Here is an 18,109-nt window from a genome sequence, read left to right as displayed (position 1 = left end):
CTTATCATCAATGGATAAATATGAAGAAATCTGGAAGGAATATTTAAGCGATAAGGTAGACAGTGCTGGGAAGTAGGGGGAGGAGATGTGGGAAAATATTGTTAAAAAGGTGTAGTCATAGGTATATCAGTATTCAAATCTGAATTGTCAAATTGTGTTATTAGTGTTATGATGGTTTTTGTTGTGTCTTTTGCGGTTGTTGTTTGTATTGAAAAAATGATTGACTCAATTAAAATTAAACCCTTATCATGAATCTTCTTGGTAAAGTTGCTTTATAAAATTGTAATTTTTTAGTGTTGGAAAGGACCACAAGGCTCATCTAGCTTAACCCCCTGCGATGCAGGAATCTTTTGCCCAACGTGGGGCTTGAACCCACAGCCCTGAGATTAAACGCCTCCTGCATCTTCATTCCAACTTACCGTATTTTTCGCTCTATAAGACGCACCGGACCACAAGACGCACCTAGTTTTTGGAGGAGGAAAACAACAACAAAAAAATATTCTGAATCTCAGAAGCCAGAACAGCAAGAGGGATCACTGCGCAGTGAAAGCAGCAATCCCTCTTGCTGTTCTGGCTTCTGGGATAGCTGCGCAGCCTGCATTCGCTCCATAAGACGCACACACATTTCCTCTAACTTTTTAGGAGGGAAAAAGTGAGTCTTATAGAGCAAAAAATACAGTATTTAATAAGGACAAGCATTGGCTCATGAATGAGTGTCTGATATCTCTTGGCACAGAAGACCAGCGCTGTTTTCAACATTTGACCCATTTTATTGATTTTTCCAAAATCCCCCAAGCTCTACTGGATCAAGCCAAAGGTCAGCATTTGTCCCTTCCCGCCCCACCCCTTATCTCAAGTCCGTGACTTCTTCCCCATCGCCCCTGCATGAGTCCTCTGGTGGATGGTGAGGTTCGAAGACCGACTGAAGCGCTTTCCGCACTGGGGGCAGGGATAGGGCTTCTCCCGCGTGTGGCCCCTCTGGTGAATGGTGAGGGTGGTGCTGCGGGTGAAGCTTTTCCCGCAGTCGGCGCACCGGTAGGGCTTCTCCCCGGTGTGGGTCCTCTGGTGCGCAATCAGGTTGGAGTAATCGCTGAAGCGCTTGGCGCAGTAAGTGCAGCTGTAGGGCTTCTCACCCGTGTGCAGCCGGTGGTGGGTGATCAGGACCCCAAACTGCCGGAAGGTCTTTCCGCATTCGGGGCACGGGAAGCACTTCTCTTTCCTCTTCTGGGCGGCTGCCTTTGTGCGGCCTCCTTTGGGCCACACAGGCTGACCCGCGCCCGTCGCCAGATTAGTTCCTTGCCACCTTCCTGTTGTAAAAGCGGCTTGGCCTGCACCCACCCGCTCACGACTCTGGGGAGCGCTGCATTCTGAGTGCAGCGGTCTTGTGGCGGGGAGTTCCGCCAGCTCGTGGCCATTCTGCTGCGGGTTCTCTTCCTTGATTCTGCCCGACAGCATAGCGCCTGCTGGAATGAAAAGTGCACAAGGAAGCCAGGGGATGAACAAGGAGAAAAATGAATTTGGATAACCATCAAATTGTACCAAACAATGTGTTCCCTAATTGTTGCTGGACTCAAACTCCCATCATCCCGGGTCACTGGCCCTGATGCTGATGGGAGTTGGAGTCCCCAAACCCCACCTTAGTGAAACAAGTGGCTCCTACCTGAAGGGATGCCAGCTTCCTCTTCCTCTTCCTTGATGGTCCTGGCGATGGCAGCAGTTGTGAGGGGCGAGTCCACCGGCAACTGCTCTGAATGTGCTGCAGTTCTCTTGCAGGCTGTCAACTCCTGAAACACCAAGAACAGGGATGGGAAATTTCAGACTGGCCCGGGAGGGGAGCGCAACTGTGGCCCCCAAATCTCTTTAATCTGGCCCTTGGCGCTCTCCCCCACTGCCCCTGCTTTAAGAACATAAGAACTCTGTGGAAACAGTCTCATAGCTCCTTTAAATTCCTGGGCGTTTACCTCAGTGAGGACCTCACGTGGAAAATCAACATAACTCAGGTGGTCAGAAAGGCCCAACAGAGACTCCATTTCCTCAGGGTCTTGAGAAGGAATGTTAAACAATAATAATAATATTTTTTTATTTATACCCCGCCCTTCCCGGTTCAAAAATCAGGCTCAGGGCGGCTGACAACAAATTTAAAACACTTTAAAACACTTAATTATAAAAGCAGCATAAAATACAGTATAAAAACATGAATAACAATAAAAATCAATTAGATAATCCCCAGGGCTAGCTGGCTGAATTGGTCCTACTTGGGTCAGCAAGGAGACCAGGGGAGAATTAGCTGTGGGGTCTCAGAGTGGGCAATCTTCATAAAAGGGGAGGGGAAAGGAAGAGAAGGGAAATAAAAGATCAGGCTGAATTCAAATTACAGTGGTGCCCCGCGAGACGAATGCCTCGCAAGACGGAAAACCCGCAAGACGAAAGGGTTTTCCGTTTGCGAGTTGCTTTGCAAGACGAATTTCCCTATGGGCTTGCTTCGCAAGAAGAAAGCCCATAGGGAAATCTCCGAGGACCTCTTTTAAATGCTGGCGGTGGGGAGCAAAGCCTTTCCCCCCCTCCGGCCTTCAGAAGAGGTCCAGGAAGGCCGGCGGGGGCCGAAAGGCTTTGCTCCCCACCGCCAGCATTTTAAAAGCAGTCCGGGATAGCAGGGAAGCGCTTCCCGCTATCCCGGACGGCTTTTGAAGGCAGCCGGGGGGAGCAAAGACTTTTGCCCCCCGCCGGCCTTCAGAAGAGGTCCCCCCTGCCTGCCTTCCCGGGAGAGCAGAGAAACGCAGCCCGGACGGCTTTTGAAGGCAGGCGGGGGGGAGCAAAGACTTTCGCCCCCCCCGCTGGCTTTCAGAAGAGGTCCTGGACCTCTTCTGAAGGCCGGCGGGGGGCAAAAGTCTTTGCTCCCCCCTGCCTGCTTTCCCGGGAGAGCGGAGAAACGCAGCGCGTTTTCCGCTGTCCCGGACGGCTTTTGAAGGCAGGCGGGGGGGAGCAAAGACTTTCGCCCCCCGCCCACCTTCAGAAGAGGTCCAGGACCTCTTCTGAAGGCTGGCGGGGGGCGAAAGTCTTTGTCCCCCCCCCCGCCTGCCTTCCCGGGGGCTTTTAAATCGCCCCGGGACAGCGGAGAAGTCCTCCGCTGTCCCGGGTTTTTTTAAAATGCTGGGGGTGGGAAGAAAAGCCCTTGTCCCCCCCCCAGCCTTCAGAAGAGGTCAGGGGACAGACTGTCCCTGGACCTGGTCTGAAGGTGGTTTCCATAGGAACGCATTGATTGATTTTCAATGCATTCCTATGGGAAACAGTGCTTCGCAAGACGAAAAACTCGCAAGAAGAAAAAACTTGCGGAACGAATTCATTTCGTCTTGCGAGGCACCACTGTAAAGGCCAGGCGGAATAGCTCTGTCTTACAGGCCCAACGGAAGGAGGTTAAATCCTGCAGGGCCCTGGTCTCATGAGACAGAGCATTCCACCAGGTCAGAGCCATCACCGGAAAGGCCCTGGCCCTGGTAGAGGATAGTCTGACTTCCTTAGGGCCCGGGACCTCTAAACTATGGTTATTCATGGACCTTAAAGTCCTCAGTGGGGCATATCAGGAGAGGCGGTCCCGTAGATACAACAACTGATGAACTCCTTCTACTGGCCCACAACAGAAAGTGTCCTTTCATATTATATCACAGTGTGTTATGCTGGCCTGACAGCCACAGACAGAAAGTCTCTACAGATGGTGGTGAACACAGCGCATGATAGCATGGGCTGTCCCTTGAGTCCGCTAGATGACATCGCAAGGGATCGTTGCCTTAGGAGAGCGAGAAAAATTCTCAGGGATGACTCACACCCCGGCCAGCACCTCTTTAATCTTCTACCCTCAGGCAGGAGATATAGAAGTATAATCAGCCATACCAACAGGCTAAAAAATAGCTTCTATCCGTGGGCTGTTAGGCTGTTGAATGAAAAAGTAACATAGTGAATTTGACTTGTGAGGTGGTGTGTTGTTTGATAAGAGATTGAGTGGACAGGGGACTCATTTAATTTCATCGTGCACAGGTTGTACAATGACAATAAAGGTATTATTATTATTTAGTCCAGAATCCTATTCCTCCAGCAGCTGTCCACATGCCTGTGGCAAACCAGCAAGCAGGATTCGAACACTACCATTGGTACATCACTCCGAGTAAGCTGGTCAAAATGTATAGGTGCCAGAACAAATTATGTTGGAAATGTAATGTGAAGGAAGGGAACTTCCTACATATGTGGTGGTCCTGTGCTAAGGTTAAGGCTTTTGGGGATATTATCTACAATGAATTAAAAAATATACTAAAATATAACTTCTGTAAAAAACCAGAGGCATTCCTATTAGGGCTAATTGATGAAGAAATTTATAAAAAAAGATGTAAATTTATTTATGTACCCTACAACGGCAGCGAGAATCCTCCTGGCTCAAAGGTGGAAGCAGCAAGAACTCCCTACATTGGAAAGCTGGAGAATAAAAATGGTAAAATTTGCGAAGCTGACGGAGAGAATTAGGAATCGGACCGAAGAAAAATATCAAAAGGACTGGAGCAAATTTATTAATTCCCTGAAAGAAAATTGTACTCATTTAAAAACGTTTGTAGCACTAACTTGAAATGTTTTGTAATGTGAAATTAATATGCTGATTTGTAAACAAGAATGTGGTATTTTAAGGTGATTATAGGATAAAGAAATGATTACGGGAATGCGAAAAATATGCTATAGATTATAGGGATGTCAGAAAGAGAGATAGAAGGAAGTCTCTCATTTTGAGCAAATAATACAAGTTTTGAATATGTGTATTGAACTAAATGAAACATGGAAAACTTCAATAAAAATTATGTTTTTTAAAAAAAGGCAGGATTCGAACACAAGAGCCCTCTTCCTTCCTGTGGTTTCCAGCAATTCAGAAGCATTGCTGCCTCTGACCAAAGAGGCAGAGCATAGCCATCAGGGTTAGAAGCCATTGAGAGCACTCTCCTCCATGATTTTCTCCAATCCTCTTTCAAAGCCATCCAAGTGGGGACCATCACTGCTTCCTGGAGCAGTGAGTTCCACAGTTTCAGTACGCGATGCATGAAGAAGTACTTTCTTTAATTTATCCTGACTCCTCCAACAATCATTGGATGTCCACAAGTTCTAGTGATACTCCATTCCATTCCCCGTGGTTTTCAGTTTCCCCATCAGCAGTCAGGGCCTTCTCGGTAGTGGCGCCCGCCCTGTGGAACACCCTCCGATCTGATGTCAAGGAAATAAACAACTATCCGACTTTTAGAAGACATCTGAAGGCAGCCCTGTACCGTATAGGGATTTTTTAAATGTTTGATGTTTTACTGTGTATTAATTTGTTGGGAGCTGCCCGGAATGGCTGGGGCAAAACAGCCAGATGGGTGGAATAATAATAATAATAATAATAATAATAATAATAATAATAATAATAATAATAATGTTGGTGATGCATTCTGTGTTCACTGAGAACACTTCCTTCTCAATGGTTTTGTGAAGCTCTCTCCTTTTACAGATCTTTTGTTGTACAGTGGTGCCTCGCTAGACGAAAAGAATTCGTTCCGCGATTCTCTTCGTCTAGTGGTTTTTTCGTCTTGCGAAGCAAGCGGATTAGCACTACAGCTGTCAAGCGGCTTCCAGCGATTAGCTGTTAAGCGGCTTATCAGCGGAACAGCTGATAAGCGGCTTAGCGGCTTAAGAAAAGGGCAAAAAAAGCGAAAAAAACCCGCGGGGGGATGCAAGATTTTTTTCGTCTTGCAAAGCAAGCCCATAGGGAAATTCGTTTTGCGAAGAGGCTCCAAAACGGAAAACCCTTTCGTCTTGCGGGTTTTTCGTCTTGCGAGGCGTTCGTCTTGCGGGGCACCACTGTACTTCTGCCAACCTTGGGGTTCCCCTTAACCTGCAGATACATCCCCACTTGTGTGGATGATGCTGGTTTTTTCCTCTACAATGGTACCTTGGTTCTCAAACTTAATCCGTTCCGGAGGTCCGTTCCAAAACCAAAGCGTTCCAAAACCAAGGCGCGCTTTCCCATAGAAAGTAATGCAAAATGGATTAATCCGTTCCAGACTTTAAAAATCAACCCCTAAAACAGCAATTTAACATGAAATTTACTATCTAAGAAGGCCACTGATCCATAAAATGAAAGCAATAAACAATGTACTGCAGTCACACAGTCAATAAATCAGTAGCTGAACACAGTCACAAAAAAATAAGAGCCACAAGAACAAAAATGCAAAATAAATAGCAAAAGCAGACAGATGTCAGTGTAACACTCAAAACGGAAGTGTGGAACTCAAATCGGAAGCGTAACACTCAAAACGGAGCACGTTCGGCTTCCGAAAAAGGTTCGCAAACCGGAACACTTACTTCTGGGTCTGCAGTGTTTGGGTTCCAAGTTGCTTGAGTACCAAGGTGTTTGAGAACCAAGGTACCACACTCACCTCTGAACTTTGGAAACAGAGAGAACGGTTAAGCAACATAGAGAAGAGTCTTAGCTCAGTAGTAGAGCATCTGGTTTGTATGCTCAAGGTCCTAGTTCAATCCTAGGTTCATCTTCATGCATGGCTGGGGAGATGCTGCCAGCCAGTGTTGACAAGACTAAGCTAAATGGACCAAGGGATCCAACTTCCCAGGTTCCTAATGCTTGCTGCTCTCCGAATACCAGATACCTGGATCACGTCCGCCGCAGGTTTTTTGCTTCTGTTTTCCTGGGAAGAGTGGATCAGCACGGACTGAAGTGAGGGTGCTGTTCTGTAGCCTGCTTGAGCAAGAAGGGTAAAGGGTGAGAATCTGGTCCATAGGAGAGAAATAAATCTTAATCATTCTTGGGTTCTAACTCTAGAGACATTGGACGGGCATTTTATTCAGCACAGAGGCCTAGGAAGAAAAAGCAACATGGCTAGCCAAGTGAAGACAAGCCTTTGCTTGGAATATTCCACTGGGAATTCTGTTTCCTTGCAATTCCTCAGCTCCCCTGAACATCAGTGGGTGGGAATGAAATTTGGTAGACATATCTGGGACACCATTTTTTACATTTCAAGTTCAAATGCCAGCTCAACCTCCCTGCCCCTCCCCCGCCTGCGTTCAAAGTGGGGGAAAGAGGAGAGAAAGCAGAATACAGTGGTACCTAAGGTTAAGTACTTAATTTGTTCCAGAGGTCCATTCTTAACCTGAAAGTGTTCTTAACCTGAAGCACCACTTTAGCTAATGGGGGCCTCCCGCTGCTGCCGTGCCGCCAGAGCCCAATTTCTGTTCTTATCCTGAAGCAAAGTTCTTAACCTGAGGTACTATTTCTGGGTTAGCGGAGTGTGTAACCTGAAGCGTATGTAACCTGAGGTACCACTGTACTGTGCAAAACGCCTTCCACAAATTATATAAACATACACACAACAGCGGAACAGGAATAGGGGTAAGGGTCCAGAACAAAGATGTGGACCACCCACCCTTCTATTCTCCAGTGGGGAGAGAAAGATCTAACCGACATATTTCCCTCTTGAAGACAGAAAGAGAGGTTGGCATGCACGCTCAGAATATCACTATTTTAAAAGTACGTATCCTTTTGCAACTCTAGTACAGTCATACCTCTTGTTACGTTCGGTTCAGGTTACGTCATTTCAGGTTGCGTCCCACGGCGACCCGGAAGTACTGGAAAGGGTTCCTTCCGGGTTTCGCCACTCGCGCATGCGCAGACGCTCAAAATGACGTGACCCACGCAGACAAGGGTTGCGTTCTGCTCATGTTGCAAACGGGGCTCCGGAACGGATCCTGTTCGCAACCAGAGGTACCACTGTACATACGCCTATCTCCCCTGTATTTCCATTATTTTGTCCCTTCAGAGGATGTGGAATTTAAGACAAGCAAAAGTCAGGGATCCAGCGGTTACCATTTCAAAGGCGTAAAGGAGCAACACAGATCAAACGGGAAAATATATTATGTACAGTTAAGTATTTAATTCGTTCTGGAGGTCTGTTCTTAACCTGAAGCACCACTTTAGTTAATGGGGCCTCCCGCTGCCACTACACCGCCAGAGCACGATTTCTGTTCTCATCCTGAAGCCAAGTTCTTAACCTGAGGTACTATTTCTGGGTTAGCGGAGTCTGTAACCTGAAGCATATGTAACCCAAGGTACCACTGTATAGCGAGATCAACCTCTTCATCCATCAGTGTCCATTTGTGTCATCTAATGCCCCGGAGACAGCCATTATCACTTACCTATGTCTCCATCTACTTCCACGCAGAGATTCTCTGGAGGAAGAAAACAATAAGGTGGTAATCGCTTCCTTGGGAGAAAGCCCCATTGAGCTCAGTAAGGACTTTGGGGGCATGGGGGGGAACATGCATAGTCAAGGAGGGAGGAGAATTAAACTCTCACAATAGATGGGGCTGTAAATGATTGCTATAATTTACTAGACAAAACAACCCTTATGGTCTGCTGATCTAGGCGACTGAGATTGGATCTTTCTGTAAGAGGAGTCAAGAATGGAACCAAGGGCTTGGATCTGAATTCAGCAGCACAATCTCATGCGTGTTTATTCAGAAGTTGGTCTGCCTGGTTCACACACAATACTAAACCATGGTTATATGAACCATGGCTTAGCCGTATGTATGAACCCAGCCCTAGCTATGGTTTGTTCACCGTCAACAAACCAGTCTGAAACAAAGGTTTGCTGTTAGTAAAGACAAAGTTTGTTAGTTTGTAAAGCTTGGCGTTATGTGTAAACCCAGCACCGTCCCTTAAGCATGGTTTGATTCACCACACCAGCTGCTGACACTCATCAAACCACAAAGGAACGAGGCGAAAGCAGCTGGAGACAAACCTAACTTTGGAGAAACAAGCGATGGTTTGTTTGATAATCTGTGGGACAAGTTCTGGTTAAATTTGTGGCTCAGCATGGTGGGCAAACCATATCAGCTCATAACGCAGATGCTCCCAGCTGAGCTTTTCCAAAAATAACCCTCAAGCTGCCCAGCAAACTAGGCTTTTGGGGGTTTTTTTAACATTTGGAATATCAGAGTTGAAGAGAGTTGTAGCCCAACAACATCTAAAGAGCACCATGCTGGCAGACTCCAAAAGCCACAAAAATCAACCCCACCCACACGGCTGCTGGTATCACGCAAATAACACAAGTCCCATGAGGCAGTGCCGCAGCAAGACTCCTGTTTACCTTTGAATCGCAGCAGCGCCTCCTGCAGGATGGCCCGTTTCCTGGAGAAGTTGCTGAGTCTCTGCTTTAGCTCTGCTACTGTGAGGTCTGTCTTCAACATGCCATCTTCCATGCTGAAGGGTGAGGAAGAAGAGAGATGACCCCAAAACCCAACATCCATTTCTCTGCTTGTTACAAACCCAGCAGAGATGCAGAAGGACGGGGCCAATATTTACCTGCTCCTTGTTCTTCCAACGCCCTAAAAGGAAAGATAAAAAGAGGTTTATGCACACATGAGTCAGGGAAGCATACCTAGCAGAATGCGGCAGCTAGACTGGTGCCTGGGAGTGGCTGCCGAAGCCATATAACACCAGTCCTGAAAGAACTACATTGGCTCCCAGTACATTTCTGAGCACAATTCAAAGTGTTGGTGCTGACCTTTAAAGCCCTAAACGGCCTCGGCCCAGTATACCTGAAGGAGCGTCTCCACCCCCATCATTCAGCCCGGACACTGAGGTCCAGCGCCGAGGGCCTTCTGGCAGTTCCCTCGCTGCGAGAAGCAAAGTTAGAGGGAACCAGGCAGAGGGCCTTCTTGGTGGTGGCGCCCACCCTGTGGAACGCCCTCCCACCAGATGTCAAGGAAATAAACAACTATCTGACTTTTAGAAGACGTCTGAAGGCAGCCCTGTTTAGGGAAGTTTTTAATGTTTGATGTTTTATCGCTTTATTATTATTATTATTAATAATAATAATAATAATATTCTGTTGGGAGCTACCCAGAGTGCCTGGGGTATAAAAATAAATTATTATTATTATTATTACTACTACTACTACTACAATTATTATTATTATTATTATTATTATTACTGCAAAGCCACAGATATTGACCGTTGTGAAAAATGGCAATCACTGGGCCATCTTTAAAAGTACAACAGCTGTACTAAAAGTAGGAACCAGCTTCCAAATTGAATGAGACACTCATGTTATAAAACACAAACACAATTACAGTATTATTATTTAAATCACCGGCATGTTTCAACCAGGAAAAAGCACCTGGTTGGAGCTTTAGCCCCAGGTTCCCCAGCCCTGTTGCAGAACTTACAGGCGACACTTGGCCGCGCTCCCTGTACGGTTCCTGCTGCAGAGGATCCTCACGGAGCGTTTGGGGGGCTCCCTGGGCGATGTCTCTCTCGAGTTCTTCCCAATGGTTCCGCAAATGCCTCTCCTGCTCCTCCAAAAAGCCACGTAGCTCCTTCCATTGCTGGGTGAGCTGCTGTCCTTCCACTTCCGCCTGCTTCTGCAGGGACAGGATCAAGCAAAACAAATCGAGCGTGTTTGCAAAGGAGAGTTCCTGGAAGAATTGCCAAGGCAGCATTCCCCGGCGTAGCTCTCAGGCCTTTCAACAGCTGCCTGGCAAACAAGGATTCAGCAGGCGAGGCTCCTCCTAACACACAGTTAACCTGCGGGGAAACTTCCCAGGCTAAATTTCTACCTGCGCCATGCAACAGCCAGCAGAGAGATGGGGAACCGGGAGATCTATTGGATGCAGCCAGCATGCCCAATGGTCAGAGATGGTGTAGGGAGCTGTGATGGACTGGCTGAATACAGAGGAGTGGTGGGAGACACCCGCTGTGGAACCCCCAGGGGAAGAAGACGAAGAGCCAGGGTGACAATGAGGGCGAAGAGGGAGCAAACCGGGAGGTGGTGGTGTCAGCAGCTGAAGGGGCAACAGGATTCAGTGAGCGGGAAGAGGCTGTGGCAGAGAGCAGTTCAGAATCAGAACCTCGCAACTCATTCAGGAAAGGTCTACTGGGAAGAGTTGCTGCTAGGCCTGTGCTGCTTTGGTTTCTTTGAATAAAGGGTTGACTCCACTGACACTAAAGGTAAAGGTAAAGGGACCCCTGACCATTAGGTGCAGTCGTGGCCGACTCTGGGGTTGCGGTGCTCATCTCGCTTTATTGGCCAAGGGAGCCGTCGTACAGCTTCCGGGTCATGTGGCCAGCATGACCAAGCTGCTTCTGACGAACCAGAGCAGCGCTTGGAAACGCCGTTTACCTTCCCGCTGGAGCAGTACCTATTCATCTACTTGCACTTTGATGTGCTTTCGAACTGCTAGGTTGGCAGGAGCAGGGACCGAGCAACGGGAGCTCACCCCTTCATGGGGATTCGAACTGCCAACCTTCTGATTGGCACATCCTAGGCTCTGTGGTTTAACCCACAGCGCCACCCGTGTCCTCACTACTGTTCATTTATTGCTGACCCACTCCCGGCTCCAGCTCCTAACGACGAACACCCAGAGCCCCAGGCTCCCTGTCTCCGAGTTAGAGCATCAGGACAAAGAGAGGTCCAAACGCCCTCTCCGAGCCACGGAGGACATTGGGAGACCTTGAGCCAGTCTCCATCTCTCAGCCTAACCTACCTCACAGGGTGGTTGTGAGGGCGGCAAGAGATGGCGGGGAATTGCACACTTCCCTGAGTTCCTTGAAAGAACAATGTTGTGTGTGTGTACAGTGGACGCTCAGGTTGCGAACATGATCTGTGCATGATGCACGTTCGCAACCTGCAGCGTTCGCAACTTGCAGTAGCGCTTCTGCGCATGCGCGGGTTGCGATTCGGCATTTCTGCACATGCGCAAAATGCAATTTAGTGCTTCTGCACATGTGCGACCGCCGAAACCCGGAAGTAACCCATTCCAGTACTTCCGGGTTTTGGTCCCTAACCCGAAAATACGCAACGTGAAGCGTCTGTAACCCAAGGTGTGACTGTATAGAATTCAACAAGAGTGGCTAAATGCAAAAGCGGTTGTGCCTTCCGCACCATTAATTGCTGTACAGAAGAGGAAATTTGTTGTGCAAGTGACGTTTTTGCCTCTGGCTACCCTACTTGCAAATCTCATTTAAAATACCTACCAGCAGCTCCTCTCTCTGCTTCTCTTCAGTGGTGCTGGCTTCTCTCTCCAGCTTCAGACCAGACTGGTCCACCACCAGCTTCCCCTGAAAGACAGATGTGGTTATTTTTGTGAACAGCTACACAAAGTGCTGCCAACTCTCAACACCACGCCGTGCTCTCACGTCTTTAGCAAATCTCTGCTGATTTCAAATGTTCAGGGTGCTGTTAGTAGCAGAGGAGCAGGCTAGGTGATTTTATTTCTCTGGTCATGGAGCAACCCTGGCTATAAGACGTTTCATAAATCATCTGCGGGAGCCTGATGAGTGGTCCCCATGTCAATGAGAATGTAAAGGTAAAGGGATCCCTGACTGTTAAGTCCAGTCACGAACGACTCTGGGGTTCGTCCACAGACAGTTTTTCCGGGTCATGTGGCCAGCATGACTAAGCCGCTTCTGGCAAAGCCAGAGCAGCACACGGAAATGCCGTTTACCTTCCCGCTGGAGTGGTACCTATTTATCTATTTGAACTGCGTGCTTTCGAACTGCTAGGTTGGCAGGAGCTGGGACTGAACAACGGGAGCTCACCCTGTCGCAGGGCCTCAAACCCGAACCGCCAACCTCCCAATCGGCAAGTCCAAGCGGCACAGTGGTTTAAACCACAGCGCCACCTGTGTCCCTTCCTTCAATGTAGTAGGCCCAATTCTATGGAACTCCTTCCTGGCAGAATTCTATGGAACTCCTTCCCGGCAGAAGCTATAGTTTAGGGCACCTTCCCTGCAAAGTTTCAGGTGTCAAGTCAAAACAGTTTTATTTCAGGAGGCCTTTGCACCATGAATTCTATTCTAATTCTATGATATTTTAAATTTTGCACGTTGCATGTTTTGTTTAATTTTTTTTGTAAGCTGCTTTGACAGGCACATGAAAAGCAGGGCATGGTTTTTAAATAAATCCCAGCAGTTTGTGGTGATCCTTGGACCTGTTTGCCACTGCTCAGGGGACCACCATTCTGGCTGCAACACTATAAACCAGAGATGAAGAACCAGTAGTCCTCCAGACATTGTCGGACTCCAACTCCCATCAGCCCCAGGTAGCATAGCCAAGGGTAAGCGATGATGGAAGTTGAAGTCCAATAACACCTGGAGAGCCACAGATCAGCTCCCTTGCTAGGCACACTTACCAGTATCTGAAAGGAATCCCTATTGAAAGCAAAACAATTTACATCTGACCAGGCATGTAAGGTAAGCATTAGCCAAAGCTTGTTTGGATCAGGCTGAAGCTTACAGCTCAGAGGCATCTTAATAAGCCCAGGATGTTGTAAAGAAGGAGTTCCCCATGGCAGGTAAAAACATCATTCACCCAAAGCTCCTCCAGGCATTTGCTTATGTATAGACTTTGATCACAGTGATTGATACCAGCAAGGCAAGGTTATTTGTTCCCTTAACCCAATAATGTCTTTGCATTTTTTTTATTTTTTTTAAAAACAACACATTATGACTATATTGCTGGTGGCTTAAAATGTTGCCCAGTTTTTCAGCGAAAAATCAGAGCCAAAACAGAATTTTAAAAAGCCTGGCAGGATGAGGCCAAGAGCTTATCTCAGGCATAGGCAAACTCGACCCTCCAGATGTTTTGGGACTACAATTCCCATCATCCCTGACCACTGTTAGCTAGGGAAGATGGGAGTTGTAGTCCCAAAACACCTGGAGGGCCAGATTTGCCTATGCCTGGCTTATCTGGTCCGTTCTCCCAGCTTGAAATTCCCAGTATACTGCCTCTGACAGCGGGAGACAGAGCGAAGCCATTGTTCTTTTGCTTTATGGCTCAGGACACTTCATTGCCAAGTGACCCGGATATCTCCCCCCCCCCAAAAAAAGAAACAAATACTCTTATAGACATCTAGATGCGTGCTTTTTCTGTTTCTTTTTAACGACAGCTGGAAACTTTTGAGATCCTGGCGACGCCTCCCAGCTTCAACAGAGACACGTCCAAAGCATAGCTGTCAACTTTCCCCCTTTTTTAAAGGGGAATTCCCTTATTCCGAATAGGATTCCTCGCGAGAAAAGGGAAAAGTTGACAGCTAGGGTCCAAAGGATGGAAGCAAGAGGCAGATCTCAACCCCCCCAACCCCCGCCCCGCAGGACCACCGAGGTTTCTTAAACCCCGCCACGCAGCTTCCACCCACCCCATCCCGGAGTATCTTTCCTGCTCACAGACATTCCCCCAAACACCCCCGCCGCCGTTCCCACGATCGAGGCCGAACCAGGCGCAATGCTGGACGACGATCCTCCGTCCAGGGAAGCGGGGGGTCTCTCTCCCTCCAGAGGTGGCAGCGGGGGGCCGCGGCGGGGGCTCCGGAGGCGCTCCGCCAGGCTGCCCAAAAGCGGGCTGGGCTGCAGCAGGCGATGCAGCGGGAGCAGCTGCCGGCAGAGCGGGCAGCGCAGGCTCCTCTCCAGCTGCCCCCAGCAGCGGCTCACGCAGGCCCGGCACAGGTTGTGGCCGCAGCCGGACAGCATCACCGGGTCCCGGAAAAGGTCCAGGCACACGGGGCAAGAGAGGGCGCCCCGAAGGCCTCCCAGATCGGCCATGGCCGCAGTTTGGAAAGCACAAAAGGATCCCTGGGAAACAGGGTGGGATTTGGGGAGGTGGGCGGGACCTCCTGTTAGCCCCGCCCTTTCGGGTGGAGGTGCTTAAGGGGGCGTGGCAGGCGCCACCGCCACTGAGTTTTCATCGTTTCCCCACTTCCGAGCTTGCCGATCGCTTTTGCGCGTTGCAACAGAAGAACGCGGATGGATCAGGCCAATGGCCCAGCCAAGGCCAGTCAGTGCCGGATTTACGTATAAGCTAAACAAGCTATAGCTTAGGGCCCCACTCTCTTCGGGGGCCCCCAAAAAATTAAAGGAAACAAAAAACTGGATGTACACTTCCAAAATATAAAATTAAAAAATAAATAAAGAAACCCTACAATTACATTGTACAGGTTATAACACTTAATTTCATATTAATAAAGCTATTTATAATAGTAGTTTGCATCCTATATTTACATTTATTAGTTCATGTTATAGCAAGACTGGTCATTGTAAATTGTGTTTCTAGAGGAACTTTTGTTACTGTTTTTGCATTATTAAGTTTGTTATGAATAAAAAATCATTTTCAGTTAGAGCTTCATAATTATTTCACTATCAATATACTTCTTCTTAATTGTATTTCAGTTCAACAATTACTTTGATAAAATGCATATTTTGTTATGTGCAAATGGCTTTAGATACCTATTAGGTCCATCAATTACCTTACAGCATATATTCAACACAAAAAACAGCGACAATTTGTTGTTGACAAAGGACAGCTGGACGTATAAAGGGCCCCATTACCTTCAGTAGCTTAGGGCCTCATCAGACCTAAATCTGGCCCTGGCCAACATCCTGATCTCACAGTGGCCAACCAGTGGGAAACCAGCAAGCGGCGCAGGAGCGCAAGGGTGTTATCCCCTTCTGTGTTTTCCAGCAAGTGGGATTCAAAAGCATTACTGCCTCTCAGTGCTAGTAGCCATGGATGCCTATCGCTCCATGAATCCCATTTTAAAGCCATCCAAGTTGGGGGACCATTGCTGCCTCCTGGGCACATGAGTTCCACAGTTTGAGAGGGAAAGGGATGCTTTGGCAGATCGTAACAACTCGCTAATGGTCTAAACCACTGAGCCTCTTGGGCTTGCCGATCAGAAGGTCGGCAGTTCGACAGGGTGAGTTCCCGTTGCTCGGTCCCTGCTCCTGCCAACCCAGCAGTTCAAAAGCACGTCAAAGTGCAAGTAGATAAATAGGTACTGCTCCAGCGGGAAGGTAAATGGCGTTTCCGTGAGCTGCTCTGGTTCGCCAGAAGCGGCTTAGTCATGCTGGCCACATGACCCGGAAGCTGTATGCCGGCTGCCTCGGCCAATAAAGCAAGATGAGTGCCGCAACCCCAGAGTCGGCCACGACTGGACCTAACGGTCAGGGGTCCCTTTACCTTTAACAATGCTTAACAAAACAAGTAGCAAACACTCAACCTCTGAATAAGGGTTGTGAGAGAAGCAGCAACGGGAGAGAGGGCTGCTGCTTCCCCGGGCCATTTGTAGAATAAAAACCGATTGGTCCTTAATTTAAAGGCACTATTAGACAATTCCTGTGAACTGGACAACGAAAGTGCCAAGAAAAATGTATACTGCCATCTATTGGCAAAGGTACTTATTTGCAATTCCTATTGGAAATAAAATTGGAGTAAAACCGACAAAGAATCTTGCGGTGCTTTAAAGATGAACAAAGTTTAAACTTCCATTGGCTATTTATTTATTTACTGAGTTTATATCCCTCCTCCAAGGAGATCAAGCAGTGCACATGGTTCTCACCTCTCCATTTTATCTTCACAACAACCCTGTGGGGTAGGGTCAGAGACTGAGAAACTGGCTGGCCCAAGGTCATGGCTGAGCCTCCTCAGCCTCCCAGGTCCTAGAGTCCATTTTATCAGGTGCAATAGAGTAGAATTTCCTGATTACCGTAATTGTAACCCAGCAGTTTCACACTGGTGCTATTGTAACAACACCAAAAAATATTTTTATATATTTGCCCCTGACGGGACTCAAGGCAGTTTACAGATTCATCTCATAATAGTGGGTGACTACAAAATATAGTTGGGACACAGGTGGCGCTGTGGGTTAAAGCCTCAGCGCCTAGGACTTGCTGATCGAAAGGTCGGCGGTTCGAATCCCTGCTGCGGGGTGCGCTCCCGCTGCTCGGTCCCAGCGCCTGCCAACCTAGCAGTTCGAAAGCACCTCCGGGTGCAAGTAGATAAATAGGGACCGCTTACCAGCGGGAAGGTAAACGGCGTTTCCGTGTGCAGCTCTGGCTCACCAGAGCAGCGATGTCACACTGGCCATGTGACCCGGAAGTGTCTCCGGACAGCGCTGGCCCCTGGCCTCTTAAGTGAGATGGGCGCACAACCCCAGAGTCTGTCAAGACTGGCCCGTACGGGCAGGGGTACCTTTACCTTTACCTTACAAAATATAGTTAGGGAGAAAGAGATTTGGCAGCCTGACTGATTCACTGCCACTGACAAGCCACATGTGGAGAGAACTAATTTGCTGGAAATGTTTGGATATGGAGGTTTCTCACTCTTTGCAGGAGTTCAGCTCCTGAGGGCCAAGTTGTTGTTGTTGCCAAGTTGTTGTTGGTGGTGGTTCTATTATTCCTCCATTAACTGCCCTGCTGGAGATAAACCTGCCTCATTCCTGGGTTAAGTACTCTTTCTCATAATGGCTATGCATTGGCCTGTCTGAAGACCCCAGATCTTCAGGCTGTAGAGATTACTTAAATAACAAAAGAGAACTGTTAAAAGGTAAGACAAACTAAGCAGGAAAGGCTGGTGTCTTCCTCCTTATTGTTCTGTGCTCTTCATAAAATAATTCAGGGTCACCTCAAGAATCAGCCATTAGCGAGTTTTTAAAACTTCCCTTTTGCAACCTGAGGCTCTGGATTAATTTTGATACTGTCTTTAAGTATCAGGGACCAGGGAGAAAGTGTAGAAACATTAGGCTCCAGTTCTCCTGATTTGCCCAGGATTTCTTTATCCTGTTGGCTTTAGGTCCTATTCCTGGTAGTAAATAAGCACCTTTGTTTTGCCTCCATCATGCATTCTGGGGATGTTAAAAAAGATATATACCAGTATCTTCAGGTGAGTTGCTAGAGGTTTTCTACCCCCTCCTTCAGGAAAGTAAAAAAAAATCTAATGCCATCTAGTCCACTACAGTGGTACCTCAGGTTAAGTACTTAATTCGTTCCAGAGGTCCGTATTTATCCTGAAACTGTTCTTAACCCGAAGCACCACTTTAGCTAATGGGGCCTCCCGTTGTCACCGTGCTGCTGCTGCACGATTTCTGTTCTCATCTTGAAGCAAAGTTCTTAACCTGAAGCACTATTTCTGGGTTAGCGGAGTCTGTAACCTGAAGCGTATGTAACCTGAAGCGTATGTAACCTGAGGTACCACTGTATTCTGTTCCCTCCTCTGCCAGCTACAGGATTCAGGGAAGCCCCTGCCAACCAGAGT

The 18,109-nt window shown here is 47.9% G+C and overlaps 1 protein-coding gene across 3 annotated transcripts; it reads right to left on the bottom strand.

Moving 5' to 3' along the window:
• Positions 1 to 749: 749 nt before the first annotated feature.
• Positions 750 to 14,655, bottom strand: LOC309364717 (uncharacterized protein). Of its 3 annotated transcripts, none has more exons than XM_081902516.1 (9): positions 14,248 to 14,655; positions 12,059 to 12,142; positions 10,252 to 10,446; positions 9,386 to 9,408; positions 9,171 to 9,283; positions 8,218 to 8,250; positions 6,675 to 6,766; positions 1,661 to 1,784; positions 750 to 1,460 (listed from the first exon to the last, which is right to left on the bottom strand). In XM_081902516.1, the coding sequence occupies exons 1-9, from the start codon at positions 14,620 to 14,622 to the stop codon at positions 853 to 855; spliced, it is 1,647 nt and encodes a 548-aa protein (XP_081758642.1). In that variant the 5' UTR covers positions 14,623 to 14,655; the 3' UTR covers positions 750 to 852. The 3 variants fall into 3 exon arrangements, with proteins under 3 accessions (XP_081758642.1, XP_081758640.1, XP_081758641.1); XM_081902514.1 differs by having other exon boundaries at positions 750 to 1,463; positions 14,248 to 14,654; XM_081902515.1 differs by having other exon boundaries at positions 750 to 1,463; positions 6,675 to 6,763; positions 14,248 to 14,653.
• Positions 14,656 to 18,109: the final 3,454 nt, after the last annotated feature.

Source organism: Podarcis melisellensis (genome assembly GCF_964234715.1).
Source record: "Podarcis melisellensis genome assembly, chromosome: 2".
NCBI classification, from domain to species: Eukaryota; Metazoa; Chordata; class Lepidosauria; order Squamata; family Lacertidae; genus Podarcis; species Podarcis melisellensis.
Note: the sequence above shows the minus strand (reverse complement) of the source record. Positions and strands in the feature narration are given on the sequence as shown.

Bases quoted from the DNA above. Each gene is read 5' to 3' on its own strand.
- LOC309364717 (XM_081902514.1), bottom strand. From the start codon at position 14,622: ATGGCCGATCTGGGAGGCCTTCGGGGCGCCCTCTCTTGCCCCGTGTGC. The intron at 12,143-14,247 runs GTGAGCAGGAAA...TCTGTCTTTCAG, and splicing joins GGGTGTTTGGGGGAATGTCT to GGGAAGCTGGTGGTGGACCA. The intron at 1,464-1,660 runs GTAGGAGCCACT...TTTTCATTCCAG, and splicing joins GGAAGCTGGCATCCCTTCAG to CAGGCGCTATGCTGTCGGGC.